At 42.8% G+C, this 23,111-nt stretch overlaps 1 protein-coding gene across 5 annotated transcripts in view; it reads left to right on the forward strand.

Moving 5' to 3' along the window:
- The window catches only part of Dgki (diacylglycerol kinase iota), a 459,452-nt gene that overhangs the window by 255,337 nt on the left and 181,004 nt on the right, over positions 1-23,111 (forward strand). For all 5 annotated transcript variants that reach the window (XM_057763104.1, XM_057763127.1, XM_057763112.1 and 2 more), the window contains 5 exons: positions 4,914-5,027; positions 6,704-6,841; positions 9,890-9,968; positions 20,731-20,786; positions 22,061-22,123. In XM_057763104.1, coding sequence (XP_057619087.1) covers positions 4,914-5,027; positions 6,704-6,841; positions 9,890-9,968; positions 20,731-20,786; positions 22,061-22,123 — 450 coding nt within the window. The remainder of the gene's footprint in view (positions 1-4,913; positions 5,028-6,703; positions 6,842-9,889; positions 9,969-20,730; positions 20,787-22,060; positions 22,124-23,111) is intronic.

Consider the following 23,111-nt stretch of genomic DNA (forward strand, 5'->3'; position numbering starts at 1 on the left):
CTGAATGAGATAATGAGTTGGAGAAGTGCTAGCAGGTCAGCACAGATAGTTTGGGGGAACATTAAAGCTCAATAAAATGGAGAGCCTAGGTGAAAGCTTATCATCTTATTTCTGGGGTCATGGCAACAGAAGGCCTCTGATTACAACCAGGGGGGCAGACTCTGCCCCAGCCCCTAAAAAAATCTCTGGAACCTCAAGATCTTTTATGTAATTTTGTTTTATTTTTATAAGGACAAGCACATAGGGTATTGCCCAAGATCCTTCATTTCTCCTTCTGCTGTGGCATATTTGTATCCTTCTCTTCTCAAGGGCCTCTTCCTGTTACAGGGAAGCTTGGCTTCTGGTATTATTTATAGTTTGCAAAAGACAGACTCTGTGGTTTAAAGGCAGACGAGGGCGAGGCGTCTGATGGTCAAGTGTAGGGCTCAACTTCCTTCAAGAAGAGTAGAGGGGCCTTTAATCCCAGCACTTGGGAGGCAGAGGCAGGCGGATCTCTGTGAGTTCGAGACCAGCCTGGTCTACAGAGCTAGTTCCAGGAAGGCTCCAAAGCCACAGAGAAACCCTGTCTCGAAAAAAAAAAAAAAAGAAAAAAAAAAAAAAGAAGAGTAGAGGGAAGATTTCCTCTTCCTTTTGCTTCTAGGAAGTGACCTTCACTGGTGCAGTGGGAGGCCGGGAAGACAAGCGCAGCTGGGTATAGCCGTTAATGGTAGGTTGCGTTTCCTGCCTGTCAGGCCTGCTCAGAGCGCAGTCTCCATGCCCAATAGAGAAACGACAGTGAAGGGCAGGTGCAGTCGCTCTCTGTTTTACAGACGAGGAAGAAGTGTGCTGAGTGACGTGTCTACTCCAGTGCCCACCGGAACTCCATGACAATGTCAGTGTCTCTCTCTGATTCCGTGCCCTCTGACCCAATGCTGAGCTACCTTCTGGGCAACTGGATGTTGAGTCGTAACAGCCTACTTCTTGAAAAGGGGGGGAAATAAACCAAAACCATTTGGGACTGCTCCAAGGGTAGATGCTGGTTCACCTCAGCCAGAGAGCCATCTGTGTGACCGTGGGCATCCATGAGAATAGCAAGACAATAAAAGTGTTGTCAAAGGCATATGATGTCATTTGATGAGGACAATAGCGATGAAATACAAGGTGGCCTGCTCGGAGTCAAGGAAAATGATCTGATCATTGAAATACACACATGCACACATACATCCAGGCGCATGTACACATGCATGTGGATACACACATACACACAGGCACAAACAGGTACAGGCCCATAAATAATACACGCACATCCAGTTTGTAAAGTAACAACGTCTTTGTGTGCATGTCTGAAGAATTATGCTCAGTCCTTTGGAGACGAGGGTACGAAATCCTCAGGCCCCCAGCACTTGGTGTGGAGCTGAGCGCAGATCAAACAGAGCTCTTAGGAAACTCTTTTTGAGAAAGCAGACAGCAGCTGAGCCTAAGAAGGTTTGATTGGCAACTGTACACTCATCATAGGAAGTCATGGGACGCTTCTCAAAGTCATTTGGAACTTTGCGGTTTGTGGCTAATCCTCTTACTTTCCCATCCCTTTGGCGTGAGCCTTCCAGTGATTTAGAATTTTTCTTTGTAGGCTCATGTTCAGAGGCGGTTGTTGGCTTTTCACTTCCTATCTCTGTTTCTTTTCCTTATTACAGAGCAGTTTAAGAGTTATCAGACTTGAGCTGTGTTTGCTGTAGGTAGCGAAGGCTCCCATGCTGGAAAGACAGTCCTGGGTTACTGGGCGGTGGTTGGTCTGTTTGCCAGTCAGAGTCTTTCTCAGTTTCTTCCAGATATAACAAACCACAGTCATCTTCACTCCGTCCCATCCAACCTTTCTGGTCTAGAGGGCAGGCACTGGCGCCAGTTCAGCCTCCTACCAGCAGGGGGTGTGTTCATTCCTCTTTATTATTGAGGGCAAACCAGAGTCCCTCTAAGATCTGGAGGCAGGCTGCTCTGAGCCTTTACCTCACCTGTGATACTTTGTGTTTTGTGGATGGACCAAGAAGATACGTCGTTCTCACATCTTTCCTCTGTCACTGCTGTGTTTAGAGTAAAATCGGTTGTCGTAAGTGTAAAGTAATATAACTACCTTCCCAGAGGAAACAGAGACATAGGCCACCAAAAATAAGACCAATTTCCTACTTACATTTGAGTCAGAAAAGAGGAGGGTGAATGACCATCTCTCAGAGAAGTTTTAGGGAAGCTCCCATTTTTCTTCTCTGGATTGGTTGTTGAATTAGCTTCTGAGTTCTATTGCATATGAACAGAGCTGGTTTTTCATAGTACTGTGTTGTGTGTGTGCCTTGAGCATCCTGGATGCTTGTGCCCTCTTTGGTGACCTTCCACTTGCTTCCTAGAACTTTCAGCCCTAGTTGTGTTTAGTGGTCCTTCCGGTGGTACCCAAACAACATCTAATACAGCCATGAGAACTGACTTTCAGTGGTACCCAAATGACATCTAACACAGCCATGAGAGCTGACTTTCAGTGGTACCCAAATGACATCTAACACAGCCATGAGAGCTGACTTTCAGTCGCATCCGAAAGATATCTAATATAGCCGTGAGAACTGACTTAGCATCTGGAACACTTGACTGGGACTGTGTGTGCAAGAAGAGCCAAAGAAACCCAGGTCACAACTGAAGAATGGTCCAGGAGTGAGTTATGACACTTACAAGAGGCTGTATTTTTAGTGTATTACATTTAGTGAATGCCGTGGTGTGCCTCTGGCTTCCGTGGTGGTGGATAGCTAGGCTTACATCCTGGGATGCCTCAGAGGAGAAAGGGATTCAGATGGAGTTGTAGCTACTCTCTCTCTGCCTCTGCATTTGCTGTGAAAAAATTTGGTGTAGGGGAAAAATCTGCAGGTTATTATGGATTTGATTCAACATTTTTTTTCTTCTGTTTTTCCCCCCTTTTTCTTTTTCTGAGGTAGGAATTACTCTCAGTCTGTTACCCAGGCTGGTCTTGAACTCCTAAGCTTGAACAATCCTCCCTGCTTTAGGCTCCTGGATAAGTGGGACTACAGATGAGTGTTACCACACCTGTCTTTGCGTCATGTTTCTGAGCTTTCTCTAGTTCCAGAGATGCCAAAAATCACATATTGCTGCCTCTAAGACAGGCCATTTTTAGAACTGAGTTTAGTATTATCAATTTGTTTATTAATTTTTGTGGTGCTAGAAACTGAGCCTAGGCTTTGGGCATGCCTAGCAGGTGATTTACCATTGATCAATAGCCCAGACACCTCCTTATTTTCTTTTGTCTTGAGATGGGGTCTCATACATTGCCTAGGCTAGCCTCGTTTGCCATCTTTCTCCCTCATCCTCCTGGGGAGTTTGGAACTGTAGGCATGTGCCAGCATGCCCAGTTATGCTCATCTCTTTGTGAAAACTTATCACTCTGCAGCAGTAAAGAGACTCGCCTCACTACCTGGTATTATCAGTCTTACCTAATTATGAATGGCAGTTCTAATGTATGAATGACACAATACTAATGTCACTTCACCATTCAACTCCTATAAAGTGGAAACTAAAATTAAACTATGTTACAGAGTCTTTTTATGTTAACACTATTAACGACTTCATCCTGACATTTTGAAGTTTAATAATGTAATTTGTTAAATAATTTTGCTTGAGGATAGCATGGAGATTGTAATCGGTGTACCATCTTTTATTAGTGTGAACTTAGAGGGCAGCCATTTTGTTTTATCTAGCATAGCTCACTTCATTAATCTCTTTGTTTCAGTTGCTCTGCTCTGTTGTGCGTGTAGTTGGTGGTGCTCATTAAATGCACTGCTAGCATGTTGTTTTTAAAACAATCGTGACACTCAGATAAGTACAGAATAAAGATATGTCACTATTTTGCTGAGCTCTTGAATGAAGTTCATTATCAGTGAGATAATAAAGTTCATCTATCATTGAAGAGTAGGCCAAGAATTCTGTAGTTTATATCAAGACTTTTTTTCTTCTAAATCAAGATAAAATTGGTTAGTATGCAATGGGGAACTGAAGCGGTCACTTTAGAGGTCATCTCTTCTTGAGTGCAGTTGCGCTGTGAGAGCCATAGCTGAAAATTCTTGGGGGACCTACGGAACATAGGTCTGTGTGATGTCATGAAGATTTGTAGGTTTCTTTTTGCTACTCTTGGGCTTGGCGCTGTTTGTCTAAATTGTAATACGGCTATATTCAAAGCATTATTTCTCCTAGAACAAAGGTTAAGTGGAACATGTGATTCTAGTCTGCAAATATGTACTTTCTGCCTAAATTTATATTAGATGCTACATCCTTGCATAATTATGTTTTCTTAGTGAATCAGTAAAGAGAATATAGAAACAGTTAAGAAAACACTAGGAGTTTCTAAACTGATGCTGTGGAGGGTTGTCATCTAAAGAGTGCCCACACGGGCCGTAGACAAGGTTCTGGTCTGTACATGCATTGCTGTTTAAGATGTAAATGGTCCTGTGAGGTGGGTATCATTATCTCATTTTGAAAATCAGATGAATGAAGTTATGCAATTTAAAATTAAGGTTCTGCGGCCTCTCTGAGCCAGGGTTAACATTTAGTCTGATTCTGAGTTTTATATTCTCTCTGATGCTCCGTTATATTACCCCTCTAAATAGCCTTAAATTCTCCTACATTTTAAAGTGCATATCTAGATAAACATGCAGATGAATGGGTCCCAGTTTGCTTATATAATAGAGCATGCATAAAGCGGTCTTTTTCCTATTAAAGGGTTGGCCATTTTGAAACCACTTGAAGTAAGCTGACTTTTTGTTCCCTGATGGCTGGATTAAACATGCGGTTTAAGAATTCTGACCTTTCCAGCCTCCTCTTGGAGGTTCTTTCTTGGTGACTTATTGTCTTTCTTTTCTCTCTTCTGGTCCCCCATGTGTCTGTAGGTGGGCTGGATCCTCTCCATCTTGGATGAGCTGCAGCTGAGCCCACAGCCTCCTGTGGGGGTGCTTCCACTGGGGACTGGGAATGACCTGGCTCGGACACTCAACTGGGGAGGGGTAAGAACTGGAGGTGGCTGCTCCTACCATGGAGGAGCAAACCACACCCCCAGACCACTCGGTGCTCACTGGTAGAAGCAGTAGGTTACTGCTATCCCCCAGGAACAAGTCAGACATGGGGCTCAAGCTGCCTGTTTGTTTGTAGCTTCTTCAGTTTAAACTGAAAGGAGGGAGGGAGTCTTATATGAGTCAAACACATCCTTAGTACACAGATAGGGTGGTTGTTGGACTGGCCTCGTGTTCATGGGAAACAATCGTGCAGATTTGTAGTCACCCTAACCCTTAGCCCTGGCCATAACTGCAAATCTGGTGTAGACTTCAGACCTATTATTTGAGACAGGCACTACGGCTTTTGAATGTGGAGATTTTTTGATCATTGTTGTTGTTGCTTTGATGATTTCAGTATGTCCTGTTGCCCTTCCTCTGCTGACTCATTCTCTGGAGGTTGTGAGGGAAGCCCCCGTCCCCGTCACTAACTGACTAGTCTGTGTGTATATTTATCTTTCTGTACTAATATTTAAGAAGCTACTAACACACCCAGCCCAGGAGCTATTAGTATTAAAAGCTGCTTGGGGCAGTAGTTTTTCTTCAGTGATGTAGTCCCTAGTAAATAAGCTCATGCTCCAGCTAATCACCCCACATCTGAGAAGTTCTAATTAAACTCGGTGGACCATTAGGAAAAAGACATGAAAATTAGAAAGGGGCTTGGGAAGAGGGAGGGTCAGAGGGAGTGAAAGGAGAATGGCAGGGTGGTGGAGTGGGGGTATGACCAAAATACATTATATACATGTAGGAAATACTGGGAGAATAAATTATTTATTTTTCTTTTCTGTTTTGGTTTTTTGAGATAGGATATCTCTGTGTAGCTTTGGAGCCTGTCCTGGTACTTGTTCTGTAGACCAGGCTGGCCTCGAACTCACAGAGATCTGCCTGCCTCTGCCTCCTGAGTGCTGGGATTAAAGGCGTGAGCCACTGCTGCCTAGCTTAAAATAATTCTAAAAGACACTAACATGTTTGCTTGTCAACTTTCTAAGATCCTCTTATTAGGCCACTCATTGCCTGGCCTCCGTTTTGTAGGACAGTGATCTTCAGATCCATGGCAGACACTGAGCTGACCCTGTAGAAGAATTAACCTATCAAAGTATTTTTTTGTTGTTGTTATATTTTGCTTTACTTCTTTTTCTTTGTCAGTAGCTGATACAAAAACAAAGACTCTTACATGAAACAACTAACCTATTACTTATGTCAGTTTCTCCTATTCAAATCCAGCAACCTTGAATAACCAAGCTGTCACTAACAGCTCTCCAGAAGAGCAGAGCTCTCAGCAGCCCTGCTTCTGGCCTGACTTGTCTCAGGCCGCAGCTGGTGCCATCCCAACACAAGATCAGGGATTGGTGAATGAGATAGGACCTTCTGTCTTCCTTCACGCTCCCTCTCTTTCCCACACCCGCTGGTTCTTGGTGCCTTCGCTTAGATCAGGCAAAGCTAGTTCCTGCATTTGACCTTCTTTTAAGTGTTCTTCTTAACATACCTAAATGGGTAAAATAGCTCACTCTTCCAGTCTTTGCATTTTAAAACCAGCAGGATTATGACTGACTCTGAATTGCTTTGGTATGGCATTGATTGTGGCTTTCTGATCCAGACAGCAAGAGTCTGTGCTCTGATTCTGTCCTCAGGGCTACACCGATGAGCCTGTTTCTAAGATCTTGTGCCAGGTGGAAGATGGGACTATTGTACAGCTGGACCGCTGGAACCTCCATGTGGAGAGAAACCCGGACTTGCCACCAGAAGAACTTGAAGATGGCGTGTGTAAGGTTAGAAGTTCTTCCTTTGGGGGCCAGAGTGGCAGCTTGGCTGTGGAGAGAGCTTACTGCTCCCACAGAGGGCTGAAGTTCAGTTCCCAGCTCTTGGCTTTGGTGGCTCACAGTTGCCTGGGAGTCTAGCTCCAAGGGATCTGGCATCCTCTTCTGACCTCTGTAGACGCTTGCATGAATGCGGGCACACATACATGCATACAAATAAATAAAAATAGTAATAAACTGAGAGAGAGGAGATTGATTGATTCTTCTCCCACTGATAGAACACAATAAGACACACATTCCTTAAGACACATTCATGGGCTCCTGCCTTCCAGATGATAACAAGATAGCGTTGGGATTCTGGCTCTTAAGGCTTTGGGTATACTGTCACCACCTCCCCACCTGATCCCTCCCCACAGACCCGTCAGGGCTCAGATGTTATCCTTTGTCCAGAGCTCAGGGACCTGTCCTCTGTCTCAGCTCCACACTAGGGAAGCATGTAAACAGTTGTTAATCTCTTGAGCTAGAAGCATGCAGCTTACAAGGAGGTGGAATACATGTATGTTCTTAAGCACATACATGTGCTTCCAGGAGGAGGGAAACCTTAGACCTTGCTGGCCTGACATCAAACAGCCCTTCTCTGTAGCCCAATTGCCTCATCTGCTTGGGGCTTGAGATGGCCTAAAGAAGTAGTCTGTCTTGGTGTTTCCTTTTGGTGAGTGAGCTTTTATGGTTAAAAAAAAAAAAAAAAAAAAACCAACCTAACCCAAACCAAGCCCATTGTTGTAAATAATGCGTAGCCTCGCTTCAGCACTTGAGTGTAAGTTCTGCCCCAGATCTCTGAGTAACTTGGTTTGTCACTGTATAGACATATCCTTCAAGTAAATCCTTGCTTTTCTTCCGTAATACTGGGCCTGCCATTTTGTAGATTTAAGAGTCTCCTGGTACACTGGTTAGGATGAAGATCATGTCTCTCTTCAGAGACATTGAGTAAGTTAATGTAGGGATGAGGCCCCCGCACCTGCACCTCAAGTAGCATCCTTGCTAGTTTGGATCCATCCACCGAGCCCACGGTTATTGTCCACTGCAGTCCTAGACAATGATGTTAGACACACAGCGTTATGTTTGGCTTAACCATATCCTCATCTCTTTTGTTTTTTTTTTTTCATCTAAACTCCACCCCCGAAGTTAATAAATCTTCCATTAGACATCAGGATTGCTCCCTTGAAACTGAGTTCCCAACTGAACATTGTTTAAACATAAGCATATGTGATTCCTTTAACTATTTATTTGACTTAATTGAGATCGGATAGAAAACCACTGAAGTAGAAGGAGGGGTTCCTTCTATGGAAGTGGAAAATTTCAGGCCCTTCTGCTAAATGTGGAGTGGCGGGGCCTACAATTTAACTCTTTTCCAAAACGCTTGAGAAATGGAAAGACTTCTTGATGCAGCCAGAGAACGTCAATCCAGATAATTAAAGGGCTTTGGGAATGGAGTTTGGGGATATGTAGAAAATTGGGGCACATTTTCTTGGAAAATGTGAATACCTTAAAAACAAACTTAAATTGGGATATTGCTTAGGGAATTGTGACCAGATGTTTTCCTTAGCTATCAGCGGCTGCTAAGACACGGGTTAGAATTGGAGCCAAAGTAATATAAATGGTAGAGTCTTTCTGTGCTTTTGGCACAGTCACCATGCTGTCCTTACAAGGGCTGGAGTTTTGTTTAAGTACAGGGACTGGACATTCTCAAATATGAAGCCAGAAGAGTTAGAAATGGTTTTGGCATCTCTGTGTAGCTTGAGTTCCTCCACTCTATAGTCTGTTGAAACCAATTCTAAGGACTGATGCAGCTCCTGACACATCAAGGCTCAGTCTTAGGAGTTTCAATGCAGGGTCCTCCTTTCTCTTCATCAGAGACAGAACATCAAGGCTGTCCTCTTCAGCCCTCTTTGAATGGGTTAATGTTTTCCCTGCAGCTTACCAGGAAATCTTCCCGATCAGTAAGAAATATGTACACACAAATGACTTTGAAACTTTGAAGGTTTCAACACATATTTCTAATGGCGAAAGGGTGCAATTCAGTTTGGGACATAAACCTGACAATTATCTAGGGAAGTTGCCTCTTTAAATTTGTATTTATCCTGCATTTGAGCCATGGAGAGAAATGTGGGGGATTAACCTTTCCTTTCTTGCACTTTCTGTGTGCTATTCTGGTTGCTCTCATATTGAGCTGAAGCTTTTAGATGACATCATGTTTGCAATTTCAGTCGGGGCTCTCAGGCTTCATGGCATTCTTTCTTAGTGGCTCACAAGAAAAGCCAGGAACTCAAAGAATACAGGAGAAAAAGAATTATGTGTTCTCTGTATGATTGTATGGTTGTCATATTAAAGATACAGGTCTAACCAAGTGGGAATCTGGATTATATCTTTATATATTTCATATATATATATATGTATATATACATACACACATACATATATATGACATATATGGCTGTTGTTTTTCTTTCTGTCAGCAATGGTTGATACAAATCAAATGGCTTTCACTGCTTTATTTTTTATATTAAGGTTTGTGAAAACAGCAAAAACCACTTTCAAAATAGATTACATGTCAATTATTTATTTCAGGCTGCAGTATTTATGCATTGAATATAAAACTCTTGAAAAAGGCGCATCCACTGATTAGGGAAATTAGAATGGATCTAGCAATCGAGTCCATTTTCTAAATTCATGGAATCAATCTCTCTTTGTAGCTCATTGTTACAAACGAGCAACCCCCCAGCTTATTGCCCCATGCACAGGGATGACTCTTGCTTAGTAGTTTGTATTTGTGTCTCTTCTTTCCTTTATGGTTTATGACTTGTGAGATTTCTTGATTTGAGCTTTCATTAATGAGTTAACTCAAGAGCCTCTGTGTCTTGTCCATAAACATCTCTGGTGAGATGTGACTGACCTGTGTCCCACAGGCTGTCCCAGAGATAGGGTCTGGTGTTGGGCCTAGGTTGGTGTCTTCTAGTTGGCTGTGAACAATGTCAACACCACATTTGTCTATCCTTTCAGCTTCCTCTGAATGTCTTCAATAATTACTTCAGCCTCGGATTTGATGCTCACGTCACCTTGGAGTTCCACGAGTCACGAGGTGAGGACCTGCCGCATTTATGTCTCCCTAGGAGGAATTTTCCAGCCATGTTCTCATGGTCCCCTTTGCCTGTGTATCACCTGCATGCTTGTGCTTCCCTCTTGTTCACCTTCATGATGACCCTGGGAGCTGGACCAGATGGGAACTTGCTATAAATAGAGACTACAGATCTTGCAGTCTATAAATTCAAGGGCAGGGACAGAGGTCCATTCCAAGTCATGGGATGTGAGTCTTTAAGTTTGACTCTTATACTGTGTTCTGAGGATCAAAACCAGAGCTTTGCACACGGAAGGCAAGGTCCCTGGTGCTAAGGTTCCTCCCCAGCTTTGAATAGAAATTCTGAAAGGAAATAAAATTCTTAGATAATGATTTCTTTACTAATTAGGATCCACTCAGCTTCATAAGCCACCAGATATTAAAGTTTAATGTTCTCTAACCAGAGCCTTTGAAATATGGTAGGAAAGATGAAAAGGGAAGGAACAGCCATGTTGACACAAGAGACTGCAGGTCTCTTAGTTTGAGAGGAAGGGGTACGATGGGGTTGAGGTAGCTAGGAAGGTTCTGAGCTCTTCACTGGGTGGGACAAGTGAAAAGGAGGTTGTCGTAACTCTGAGATGAGAAGATGTGAGACCAAGACTCTGGGAGGACAAGTTTTGAAAGGAAGATGAACTGGCAGCTGATGGGTGCTGGGGAAAGGAGAATACTTTCTTTGGGGTTGTGGTCCCTGGTAGATCGGGCAAGACAGTGGAAAGTCCCGCATCCATGTGCAGCACGAATCACTAATTGGACTCAGTGGATCCCACATAAGATTGGGAGAAGATGTGCTGGGAGGGCCTAGGGAGTGTCAAAGCGGGGGAAGTAGAGGCGGGTATGTTCATGATACATTGTATGCACATATGGAATTTTCAAAGGATAAAAATATTTTAAAAGCTAAAACAATATTATATATCATAGAAAAATAAATTCAAATACACATGAGAAAAGGATGAAATAAAATATTTCATCTGAATTTTATCAGCTATTCAGAACTGAGAAAATTTAGGATATAGGTTGATAACGATCTCTTTCACCCCTCCATCTCTTTCCATCTCTACCTCCGTCCGTCCGTCCGTCCGTCCCTCCCTCCCTCCATTCCTCCCTCCCTCCCTCCCTCCCTCCCTCCCTCCCTCCCTCCCTCCCTCCCTCCCTCCCTCCGAAATCCAGAATCCCAAGCTTCAGATTGTGGTAATCAGGAAAGAATAATCTAACTCTTACACACTAAGGTACACACTGGGTTCAGATTATTAGAATTCGAACTACAGCTGAAGCACAAACACGGAAAGCCCTGGCTGGGTTCACCAAGTCTGGTTCTTTGGGCTTCAACAAAGGCTGTGAGGAGAAAGTGTCTATGCAGTTGAATTCTGCATTATGGAAGGACTGCAGTACCGGTGAAGAAGGAACTGTTGTCCATGCTTCCTCTCTGAAAAGCTAGAAAACCACAGGCAGAATAGGTGGATAATAAAAGAACTTTAAATGCTCCAAATCGGAAATACCCTACACTGGCACATCCCTGCCACAGCGTAGTCGCGGGAAAGAGTTAGCCAAGCAGCCTGTGTAGGGCCTCGGTTTGTGACACGTTTTTCTTCCTGTGTTTCAAGAGCGTTCACTTGGCCAGTAAACAGGAAGCAGTTTTGGTTCCTAGCATATTTCTCCTTATTTCCTTATCTTTAAGAGTTTATGTATGTGGACTTCTTAGTAATAAGATTTCTGAGTTTCTTTACAATACCCGTAAAGCAACTCAATATCACAAATACAGGAATTTCCAAAACCAGGCGTCCTGCCTTGAAAAAAGGCCTGACTGAGTCAGTGGTCCCACATAAGCTTGTTTAAGAGAACCTGATTTTGAGCCTAATAATTCTGAAGGTTGCTCTAATGACATACACCTTTGTACTAAGATGGAATCTTTATGCATCAGGATGAGGAGAACGCAGAGGGATAGCACAGTACAAAGGAATGTAGTTTGCAAAAGAATTTTGGGAAAGGAAACCAAATGCCATGCAGCCGTCAGATTCCAGACATTAGCCTTGGAAGTTTATTGCTAAGGCTTAGTGTTTTAATTTTTAATATTTTTATTTATTCTTTGACAGTTTCATAGATATGTCTATATTAATCATATACATCCTACACTTTTACCTCTCTCGGGTCCTGGACCACTCATGGCCATAACATGTCCCCCAATACTCCTTTCCTCTTCAGGTCCCTTCTCCCCCCCCCCCAACTGAGTCTGATGGGTCTTACCCACACACACGAGTGTGGGGTCATCTACGGATGCATGGACAACTTTTCCTGGGGCATAACTCGAAAGAAGACTCCCTTTCCCTTTCTCTTTCTTAGCTTCCAATAGCTCCTCAGCTAGGGTTGGGGATGTTGAGAGCTCCACCCGCTTGCAATGTGAGGCTTCAAGACAAAAGTTGTATAATTTGCTGCAAAATACCTTAAGGGTGACTCAAAGTCTCACGAGAGCCATTGTGAAGAAAAAAGTGGATCAATTGATGTCATGAACATATGTAACTCTAAACAGGAATTCTGCCAACCCATCTACTTGTAATGGATATCATTTACATGAAGGCAGAATTTTAAAAATGTAACCGTAGAGAAAAGTTTTGGCATATATGGGAAACTCCCCATCAAATGGACAGTTCTTAACATAGCTACTTATATAGTACTTCTTTTAGAGGGGACAATTAAAGTCACATTAATTTGGGAACAGTTCATTAGAATTGTTGCTGTGTAGACGGTTTTAGAGTTATGGGTTGAAAGTCAGGCGGGGAGTGGGGGATGTCTTAGTATTTTGTTTAACTTTGTGGGTAGAGGGGTAAATGTAAGAATTGGCATCTCTGTATGGATGAGATTGTACCTCACTCGGTTGGAAATAGAGTGCTGATTCTTCCCAAAATGGCCAGAGCATCTTGGATGAACTCCTGCTGTTTGTGCACCAGAAAGCAAAGTGTTCGGGTGAGGATTTGGAGACGTAACGGGGTTGGTCATGTCATTGTCACTTGGAGAACTGCCCAGTCCTTTCATTGGTACCGTGCTATCACAGCGCTCGAGAGGACACATAGAAAACATCCCAGTACGTTGGCGTTTAGGCATGTTAACAGTGATTATAGCTGTGAGTGACAAACTCAGGTCTCATTTGACCAGCCGTGTGAATGAGATTGCCACTCATTGGGCATGGATATCAGACACGTCAAGCTTTTAGCTAGAGATCAACTACTTCCGTATTACTGTCTCGTTGAGATTATGATTCAGAGGAGCGGAACCTTAGGCACAAGGTCAGGAAATACACACAGGAATCTAGAGGAGGCAGCATTGGAATCAACTTAGGATTTGCTACTTGCACCAGATCTACAGAGGCATGTGGGCAGTGTGACTCAAAGGCTGTGACTTCCATGATTCAATCACCGAAACTATATTTCCTCAGAGGCTGCTAAGTGTGGCGGTTTGCTAAATGTCCTCCTTCCCGGAGGCAGTGCCGAGACTCACTGCTTGCCACTGCTTGAGGCACCAAAGCTCCAGCAGCTGGTCCTCACTGCCTCAAACCTCCCATCTTGAATTTCTATGTGAAATTCACTCACCATTCCAGTGTCCACCTGTAACATGTGGTCATTACACTACTGCACAGGCAGCGCTGGTTACAACACAGTGAGTGTCTATGTGATCTGATTAGATTCAACCAATCTTAACCCTAACTGCCTGGGATGGCATCTTCTTTAAAAGAAAAAAATCAGCTTACACCTAAAGGTGGGGTAACAGTGAGCCCAGGTGCATATCAAGACACTTCCAACCATGTCTGAACTTTCATTTTAAGACCTGCCTCCCCCTCTTGTTTATTTTTTTTTTTATTGCCAGCTCCCAGTCCAATGGTAACAGTAAGTGGTTATGACAGTACCAGAATGTTCCATTGGAGGAAAAGGCCCATTGATTACAAAATAGGAAGTATCAACAGAAGGAATGTATAAATGAGTTGCGCAAACAGTAAGCAATATGGGTTTTTATCAGGATTGTTGGCAGAGGTGGAAGATGGATAAGGGTAATATGTATGAAGGATAAGGGAGAAATGTGATAATAGATAAGAATTAATGATGGTAAAAATCCTATCAGGCAAGAAGGAAAGGCACAGAGGAACTCACCTGCTTGTCTTCAGCATGAGTCAGGTGAAAAGTGCAGAGGAACACACGTGCTTGTCCTCAGCGTGAGTCAGGTGAAAAGTGCAGAGGAACACACCTGCTTGTCCTCAGCGTGAGTCATGTGTAAAGTGCAGAGGAACACACCTGTTTGTCCTCAGCGTGAGTCAGGTGTAAAGTGCAGAGGAACACACCTGCTTGTCCTCAGCGTGAGTCAGGTGTAAAGTGAATGTACAATGAATGACTTTTCTACAGTGCTTGAAAGATGATATCGGTAATATCAACATTTTAAAAGGTAAAGGGCACTCGTAAAATGTCCTTAATGAGAGTTGATATTGAAAAGGAAGAGTATTTTCTTTTAGTATATAAAATTTGAATTAAAAGTGGTTCTGTAACTCTGCATAGATTCTTGCATTTTGGTTTGGATATCTGCAGTAGTGAAATAGAAAAGACTCGAGAGTCAGAGGAGCAAGTGCAGTATTGGGGACTGCGTCTTCTGGGCAGGAGTGGTTGTTCTTGGTAGCATAGCAGCTGTGATTTCCTACACATGGCCAACACAAGACTGAGCCCATCTGCATCCAGTTATGGAGAGGAGAGAGGCTCACGAGGCTCCGCCCCTCCATGAGGCAGTTAGTGGTTGGTGGGGGGTAGGGGAGACATTTTCTTCACTGGTATAACCACTGATAAGGTGTTCAAGGTGAACAAGTTCTCACCCATGATCCTGTGAGACACACTAAGATACTCAACTTCTCTGTTTCCCTCTCTCTCTCTCTCTCTCTCTCTCTCTCTCTCTCTCTCTCACACACACACACACACACACACACACACGCACACACACACATCTTTAAGAAAGTTGTACAAGTAGAAGAGGGATTAGTTGGGAAGAGGAAGCTTGATAAGGAGGGGAACATGGTAATGGAAGAGGGGTATGATCAAAGCATATTATACACACTTATGAACATGTAATGAAACCCATTTTATCTATAACTAATAATAAAAATATAAAAATGTAAAAGTTAAATATCCAATGGAAAGAGTATGTGAGATGCCTGAGTTATGTGGGGTGCTTGCAGCTATTATTTTGCAAATGTGCTGAAATATTTATCCTTGCCAACACCTTCCTAATGTGCCCCAGGCAAGCTGCATTTGTTTATGAGCTGGTTGAGAACTGGTAACTACAGCAGAGGAGGTATGGGAAATGGATGGGCAAACTAATTCTATATATGTGTGCTTAGATACGCGTAATGGCTGCGAGCTGAAAACCTCTAGTGTGTACAGCCTTGCTTGCCGAGAGACAGTGGGAAAATGTTTGTGTAGATAATGTAAGTCCGGTGGTCCAGTTCTGTGCGGTTGGGGTGATTTCCCCTGTGCACTCACATCTGGGCTCTTGTCACTCCACCTTCAGTGTGAGCTGAACCTCTCATTCAGTATGTCACCAAAGGCAGGGTAGAGGCAAGATTAGTTGAATCCAATTAGACGTAGACATAGAGCAGGTTTTAACCAAATCCTCGTCCACTTTTAAGTAGTGAAAAGTGAAGGAAGACTAAGTACCTTTATGTTTAATAACTCTAAATTCTAAGGCTTCTTTAGGCTCATTATTAGTAAGATTACATTGTTTTATTTATGAAATGTAAGTAACAAATGTACCCACATTTTTAACTACTTATTTCATACTTTGATGACAAAATTAAAACTATATGATTGCTTGTTTCTTTTTTTTTTTTTTTTTTTTTTTGAGGCAGGGTTTCTCTGTGGTGTCCTGGCTGTCCTGGAACTCTCCCCACAGACCAGGTTGGCTTTGAACTCACAGAGATCAGCTTGCCTCTGCCCCCTGAGGCTGGAATTAAAGGCAAGTGCCACCGTGTTCAGCTGCTTATCTCTTATTCTGCACACTGAATTTAAAGGCAAAATAGAACAAAGCAATAACAACAAGCCGCTGGGGGCTGGAGAGATGGTGGCTCAGTGGTTAAGAGCACTAATTTCTCTCTTTACAGACCTGAGTTTGCTTTCTAGTGGCTGTATCGGACAGTTCACAGTCACCTAAAACAGCAGTTCCAGGGGAATCTGGTGGCATCTTTTTACCTCCGTGGGAAAGTGCTCACACATGCTGCACACGAAGTCACACAAGTGTACACGTATACACATAAAAATAAATAAACAAGTGCATAAATATTTCTAAAGCTTGTAAGTTTTCTGAAATACCGTCTAAAGACACTCAATGTCTTTTTTAAAGCACTGTTGAACAACAGCTTTTTTTTCAGTTTGAATTTATGATACAATTGTAATGGTTTAGATAAAATACTGAGGTACAGTTCCCCGAGGGGTGCAGCAGGCCATGAGGGGCAGCCAGGACCCACCACCCGAGGCCTCTGTGGGTCTGAGGAGGGTGGGAGGCGGCTAGTAAGAGACCTGGGCAGGTTGGCAGAGCAGTTGGTCCCACCAGGAGCAGCAGATGAGAGACAGAGACAGATAGGCTCACCATACAGAGGGTTTGGGTATAGTTTATTAAGTGGGTTATGGAAGGGGAAAGGAGAGAGAGAGAGAGAGAGAGAGAGAGAGAGAGAGAGAGAGAGAGAGAGAGAAAGTGATGTGTGCAGGCTAGAAGGAAGGAAGATCTGCTAGCCTGGTTGGAAGGGGGAGAGTGGGTGAGGCTTGTCTCTTAAAGGGACAGGATAGACCATTTCAACAATTAACAATGTTTCCCCCCTTTCCTTTTTCTCCTCCAAATCCTCCTGTAAACCCATCCCCACTCTCCTTGAAATCCGTGGTGGGATTCTACACTGAAAAATGGTCTTGTAATTCTGTTTACATGTGTTATTTTAGGGAGGAGTGTGTAACCTAGGAAGTCTTTTATGAATTAATTGTGGCTAAATACCTTTACAAATTTGCATGTTCAGAATGTCAGAATGTTGATCTTTGGATTATAATAATTGGATATAAATGGGATGCCTGAGGAGGTGAACCAGTATGCTTCCCATATGAACCCTTTCATTAAATGGAATTACCAGCCCTTCTGAGGAGTGTGGTGATATGTTAGGTGGAGGTCAGCGCCAACAAAACATAGTAACTCTGAACCAAGGTCCCCAGGCTGGTGGCACGTACCATGCCTTTGTGCTGTGTTTAACGATGGGACTAACATTTCTAATCAGCTTAATGGATTATACCCAGAACTCCATCATTCTTATAAACAGATTATAATTAGAGCCAAATCGTTTAGAAACTTTAGTTAAAAGGGAAGGTTTGAGATAATGAGACTTAGACAACATTTGCGATTTTTAAGTTGATGGTACAGTGAACTGTGACCCTTGAGGACCTCTTAGGTACTAAATACCTTTTCTAACTAGGAGGAGGACTGTGAGCCATGAGGGCTGGAAGGTAGACTGCAGCAGCTTTGCCTCCCATGGCAGTTGCCACCTGGGGCCATTGCCCATCGTGACAGGAGAGCTTTACTCGTGCAAGCAAAGCCAGCTTCAATGTCAGAAGACAATCTGAGATTGCCTGCAAGGGCCAGTATAATTATGTGAGCCCCTAAAAGCAGAGGTAGAGGACAGGACTTGATGCACTGGTTTTGACTGGCAGGGATCAGAACCCAATGAATTCAGATAGCGAATAAGTACTCCATTAGTGCGAACCAGCGCTCTTCTCTGGCCACAGGAGAGCTTCAGTTCTGCAGCCTCCGGATGTGGATTCTGCCAACAACCTGAATGACCAGGACGTGTTTTCTCTCAATGAAAGTATCACGGTCTATACGTCTCAAACCCTCAGGAGGGGCTGCAAGGGAGCCCACTCCAGAATTCCAACTAAGAGAATTATAAGCAAATCGGTAAATGGTGGTTGAATATTCCAAATTGGTCACGATTTCTTATGGTAGGAGCAGGAAACTGATAAAGTCACATTGCTGACTGGAAACGGAATAATGGAGTAGGAAGACAGCGAGTGGGTCTGACTGTCTCACTCCCAGTCCTTGTGAAGGAGGAGAATGGATAACCCAGGAATTCAAACAATTGGTCACAGATCCTTCTAGCAGTGGTGCCTTTCATGTTTACCTCACATCACCTAGAAGATATAACTTCCTGAAGGAATGAGCTCTTGAACTTTCTCATTGGCCTCTCCCCAAGTCTTTATTCTGCCTTTCTTCCTTGAGGCAGTGTGGAAGGTAGAGTGGAGTGTCTACGCTCTTGGCTCTTCTTAAAGGTACACCAACTTCGCATGACGCACGTAAGCACACTCAGCCATACAGCTCTTCCTTCTCACAGCAATGGAAATGATGTTGGGCACGGCTGTTTGCATCTGCGGGCCAAGTCCTCTGCCTGTTTGCTTCCTCCATGGCTTGGCCCTGGTGGGAGATGGCCCAGTTCCGGCAGTAGGTGGCCCAGTTTTGGCAGTAGGCTGAGCTTCCTCTGAGGTCTAGCTGACCTGTCTTTCTGAGTCTCGTTTTTGCTTACACAGAAGATGCAAAAGGAGAAATGAAGCTAGGAATGTGGCTTAGAGGAAGAGTGCTTACCCAATAGCCTTTCGGAAGTGCATTATCCTGGGACTAACAGGATTCCCCTTAAACCCCTAAGGCCAAGGCTTATGAGTGCCTGCCCATCCCTTCCTCTATGTCTTTCTGACAGCTCTCTGAACGTTAGGTGTCTCGCTCGATGGACTTGTTTTTAAAGTTTATTGCCCCCAACTAAATTACATCGGAGATGACCATTTTCATCAAAGCTGTGAGTTAAGTCACTAAAAGCTCAGTTTATTTCTCCATTTTATCCTGTTTTGGTGGTCTTATGGGAAATAGTCTGTATTTGGAGAAAATGAATCTTCTTTTGAGTTTTATTAAAAAATCGAGTCTCCTAGAAAAACCACATAGAGTTGTGACTTTTTCCAAGCCATAAGTTATAAAGCACATAAATGCTGGTCTAGGGTTCACTTAATAGCTGTGGGCATCTGTGTTGAGCAAGTTCTACACCAGAACTATAGTTGGATGACATTTTCATTTTTTATAACTTGTTAGATAGCTGGACTAGATTTAAAAAAAAAAATAGAGCCCACATACTCAAGACACAGTCCAAAAAAATGATTCTTATTTATCTCTGGTTTTATAAAACAAGAAAACTGTTGTAACTGAAAATGAAAATGGAAGCCCAGCAAGTTGATTCAAAACAAGTCAGAAGCACAGAGAGGGAGGAATGGCTTTAGTGATTAGGAGCTCTGGGGTTCAGCACTCACATTGGGTGGCTCATAGACATCTGTAGTCCCAGCTCCACGAGACCTGGCACCCTCTTCTGACCGTTGTAGGTACACACACACACACACACACACACACACACACGCACGCACGCACGCAATCAATAAATAATAAAAAAATTAAGTAAATCTTAAAAAGAGGGTAAGAGTAACAGGGAGAGAGAGCAATTAACACCATTTTATATTTTTTAAATTATTCTTCATAACCTTTTGCTCAGCTTTGTGTATAGGATCAGATTGTATTGTTGAGTAGACAGTATTTAGGAAAGCTTTGAGGTTCAATAGCTGCAGTTAGCTATTGAGAGCCAATCTACAAACACTCCCTTCTCTTATTAGCTAAGTTTGTAATTCGTTACCCAGTTACTGTGTCATGTTCAGGTATTAGTTGGCTCTAAGGATACTGTAAATAACTCAATAAGCATTATGTAGGACTTTTCCTTGAGATCTCATATTATTTCTAAAGACCAGTCTGGGCAAGTGGACTCTTGTTTTGACAGGGAATGGTAAGCACTGTTTTTAGACAGTCTTAGGACTGGGGAAGTGCCCTCTTGTCGTCTTGCTCTCTCAGGAGAAATGACTGGGAGAAAGACCTAGCCTAAGAAGTCACTGGTGGGTGGGTACAAAGACAGAGGGCTAAGATAGACCTGTAGATTGTTTAGTGAAATTGTATATAACAATTCCAAAGAGAGAAACATTTGAGGAAATTATATTTCATGTAGACATTTATTAACACCTGAATTCCTGTAAAAATTCCCTGATATGGGCTATTTTATCTTTTTGACTCTTTGAGCTAAATAACTGTACAGGCAAGCTGAAGATTAAATCATTTTTCATATTGTACCTTTCTGTAATATGAAAGTATTTTCAGAAGCCCTCCCCTTCTTCCCTCTCTCCAACCCTCTTCCCACTCTCTACCTACTTATCTACCTCCCTCCCTTTTTCTTTAATTTACTTCCATTTCTTCCAAGGTCTATCATAAATAAGGGAGGGGGGTCCAGAGTTCTCAAAATCCCTCCTGTTTAACTGCATTTTGAAGCTTTCCATGTGGTTTACAGAAGCCACACCCTCATTGACGTCAGTGAGAATAACCACATCCCCAGATCTCTTACTTCCATCCGTGTTCCAAATCCCTCTGATCCTATGATTCAAAGCAATTACAAAAAAAAAAAAGTCCCCAATTTTAATGTTTGTGAGTGCACTGGGAGCTCATCAAACCACCTTTCTGGGACTTCACACTCAGACATTCCAGTAGAGCACGGATAGGCGGGACCTGACGATCAGTGCTGAAAACACACTACCAATTCACACCAATGCCAATCTTTTATAAAGGTCCTATAACAAAACTACCTGTCCGTCTTTTGCAGAAGCAAATCCAGAGAAATTCAATAGTCGTTTTCGAAATAAAATGTTCTATGCAGGGGTAAGTATATTTCTCATTTTATAATTATTAATGTTACTTAATGCCAATTCACTGAATACTAAAGAAACTAACCACATCAAAATTAGCAATGCTAGGCACTTCCATCTATGCTTATGTATAGTTATTCCTAAAACCTTCACCAAGGAATGAAAGAAAGGGAATATTTGTTAAATAAATGGTCAGCAAAGGGGTTGGTGTTGCCTGTGATTGAATTTTAAGCCCCTGAGGTGCATAAAAGTCAATGACTTTAGAGAGCAATATGCAACAGATATCAGTGAAGGAACTGGAAAAAATAGATGGGAAAACATACATTGTTTTTGTTTGCTTCCTATTTTGTGATTAAATATTCTGGCAAAAAGCAATTTAAAGGAGAAAGTTTTCATTTGATTAAAATTTTTAGATCATATTTTGTCACTGGTGAAAATCGAGGTGGCAGGAAGTTGAAGCAGCTGGTCACCAGACATTCACCATCAGGAGCAGGGAGCAAGGAACGAGTGCATTCATGATCCTGCTCACACTGATTCTCCACCCTTTACAGTCTGGGACTCCCTTCCCAGGGAAAGTTCCCACCCACAACAAGCCTGCCTTCCCACTAATCAAGATCCCCCCCCCCACACACACACAGACATGAGGGCAAGGCCAACTTAATCTAGACAATCCTACACTGAAACTCCTCACCTAGGTGATTGTAGATTGTTAAATTGGCAGCTAATCCCATCCGTTACAGACTGTCTTAGCTCAGGATATAGTTTTCAGCAGGGTGTGTACCCAGTGACCTTGGTTGAGAAATTGGCAGAGTGTGGAGCCTTCTGTGAGAACATATAGGAGGCCGGGGGAGGGGGAGGGGGACTTTACTTCTTTACTCTTCAGGGACATTCCTAGGAGTGGGTAGAGGTGAAAACAGGAGACACAGAATGTGATAATAACATGCAACTTAAATCGATAGCACTGGGTAGGAGTTAAAATATGAGGGGCAGTGGACAGCATTCCTGGGGGAGGTTAAAGGTGATCTTAGCATTGGATTCCCAACAACTCTGGGAACCACCCACTTTTTCAATCTTCTCCTATAATTTTAAATTTTATTGTAGCTTTTAGTCTGAAAACAAAGACGATTTCCAAAGACACTGTCCTATTTTACCTTGGGTTCACCCAAAGGAGAATTTGTTGTATGTTTTTTTCATAGTGTGGAATCTTGGGAAACTGTCTTATCATGTTGAAGCAAGGATTTGGTGGAAACCATGTAACAATGAATTCTTTTCTCCCTTGTGGTATAGGCAGCCTTTTCTGATTTCCTGCAGAGAAGTTCTAGAGACCTATCCAAACACGTCAAAGTTGTCGTGAGTATTGACTGTATGGGTTCCTTTAATTGCATGTGAATATAGATTTCATGCCCCCTCCCATGTCAGTTGATGTGTGTATTAACCCCTGGGCTGCATATAGTTTGCACATCATGTAGAGGAGCTCGTTAGACCGTGTTTATGATTCTCACCATGTGTCAGTCTCCGTCTTAGCTCCTGACATGAAATAAAGACCAAGTTTGACTCCCGAGGAAATCATGGAGAAGGACGATAATCACTGTAGACACATAGACCATTACTCAATTGTACATGTAGACACAATCACTACAGACACATAGACCACTATTCAATCATACATGCAGAACACTGGTAGCACAAGAGTGGTAAGCCCATTCAGGATAGGATACGGAAGATCTTTCTGGACGAAATGCCATGAGCTGGCTTTTCTAGTATAAACAAATACTTAGCCAACAGTTGTTCCAGACCTTTCTGAGGAGCCTCTATTATAGAACAAGCACTTACTTTATCCTGGCTTTGCTCTCCAGCCCAGTCAAGGCTACTTGCCCTGGGTGGATGCTTCGTCTTACTTCTTCTTCAGTTTCAAACCCAGGCTATGTCTCCATTGGAGGCAAAAGAGAGATGAAATTATCTTTGTCTAGCTGGCATAGTCTAATATATCATAAAATCAGCTAAGAAAAAGCAAACAGTTTCTTGTAATAACTGAGATTATGAAGAGATGAATATGGCTTTGATTTGCATAGTTGTAAGAATTAATCAAAATGAGGCTGAATGATTAAAAAAATACATCTATCAAGAAACATGGCAGTGCCTTCACCTATCTTGCAGCAGGTAAAGAAATGTAGAAACGACATATGTGTGTGGCCTGCATATGTATGTGTACACACACACACACACACACACACACATATATTAGACAAAATACAGAAAATATAGGATACTAAGTTATGGAGATTTAGAGAAATGATAGAGGAGAATGAGGCAGTTAAGATGAAAAGCAGTCTTTAGC

Source organism: Chionomys nivalis, chromosome 1, assembly GCF_950005125.1.
Source record: "Chionomys nivalis chromosome 1, mChiNiv1.1, whole genome shotgun sequence".
In the NCBI taxonomy this organism is placed as follows: Eukaryota; Metazoa; Chordata; class Mammalia; order Rodentia; family Cricetidae; genus Chionomys; species Chionomys nivalis.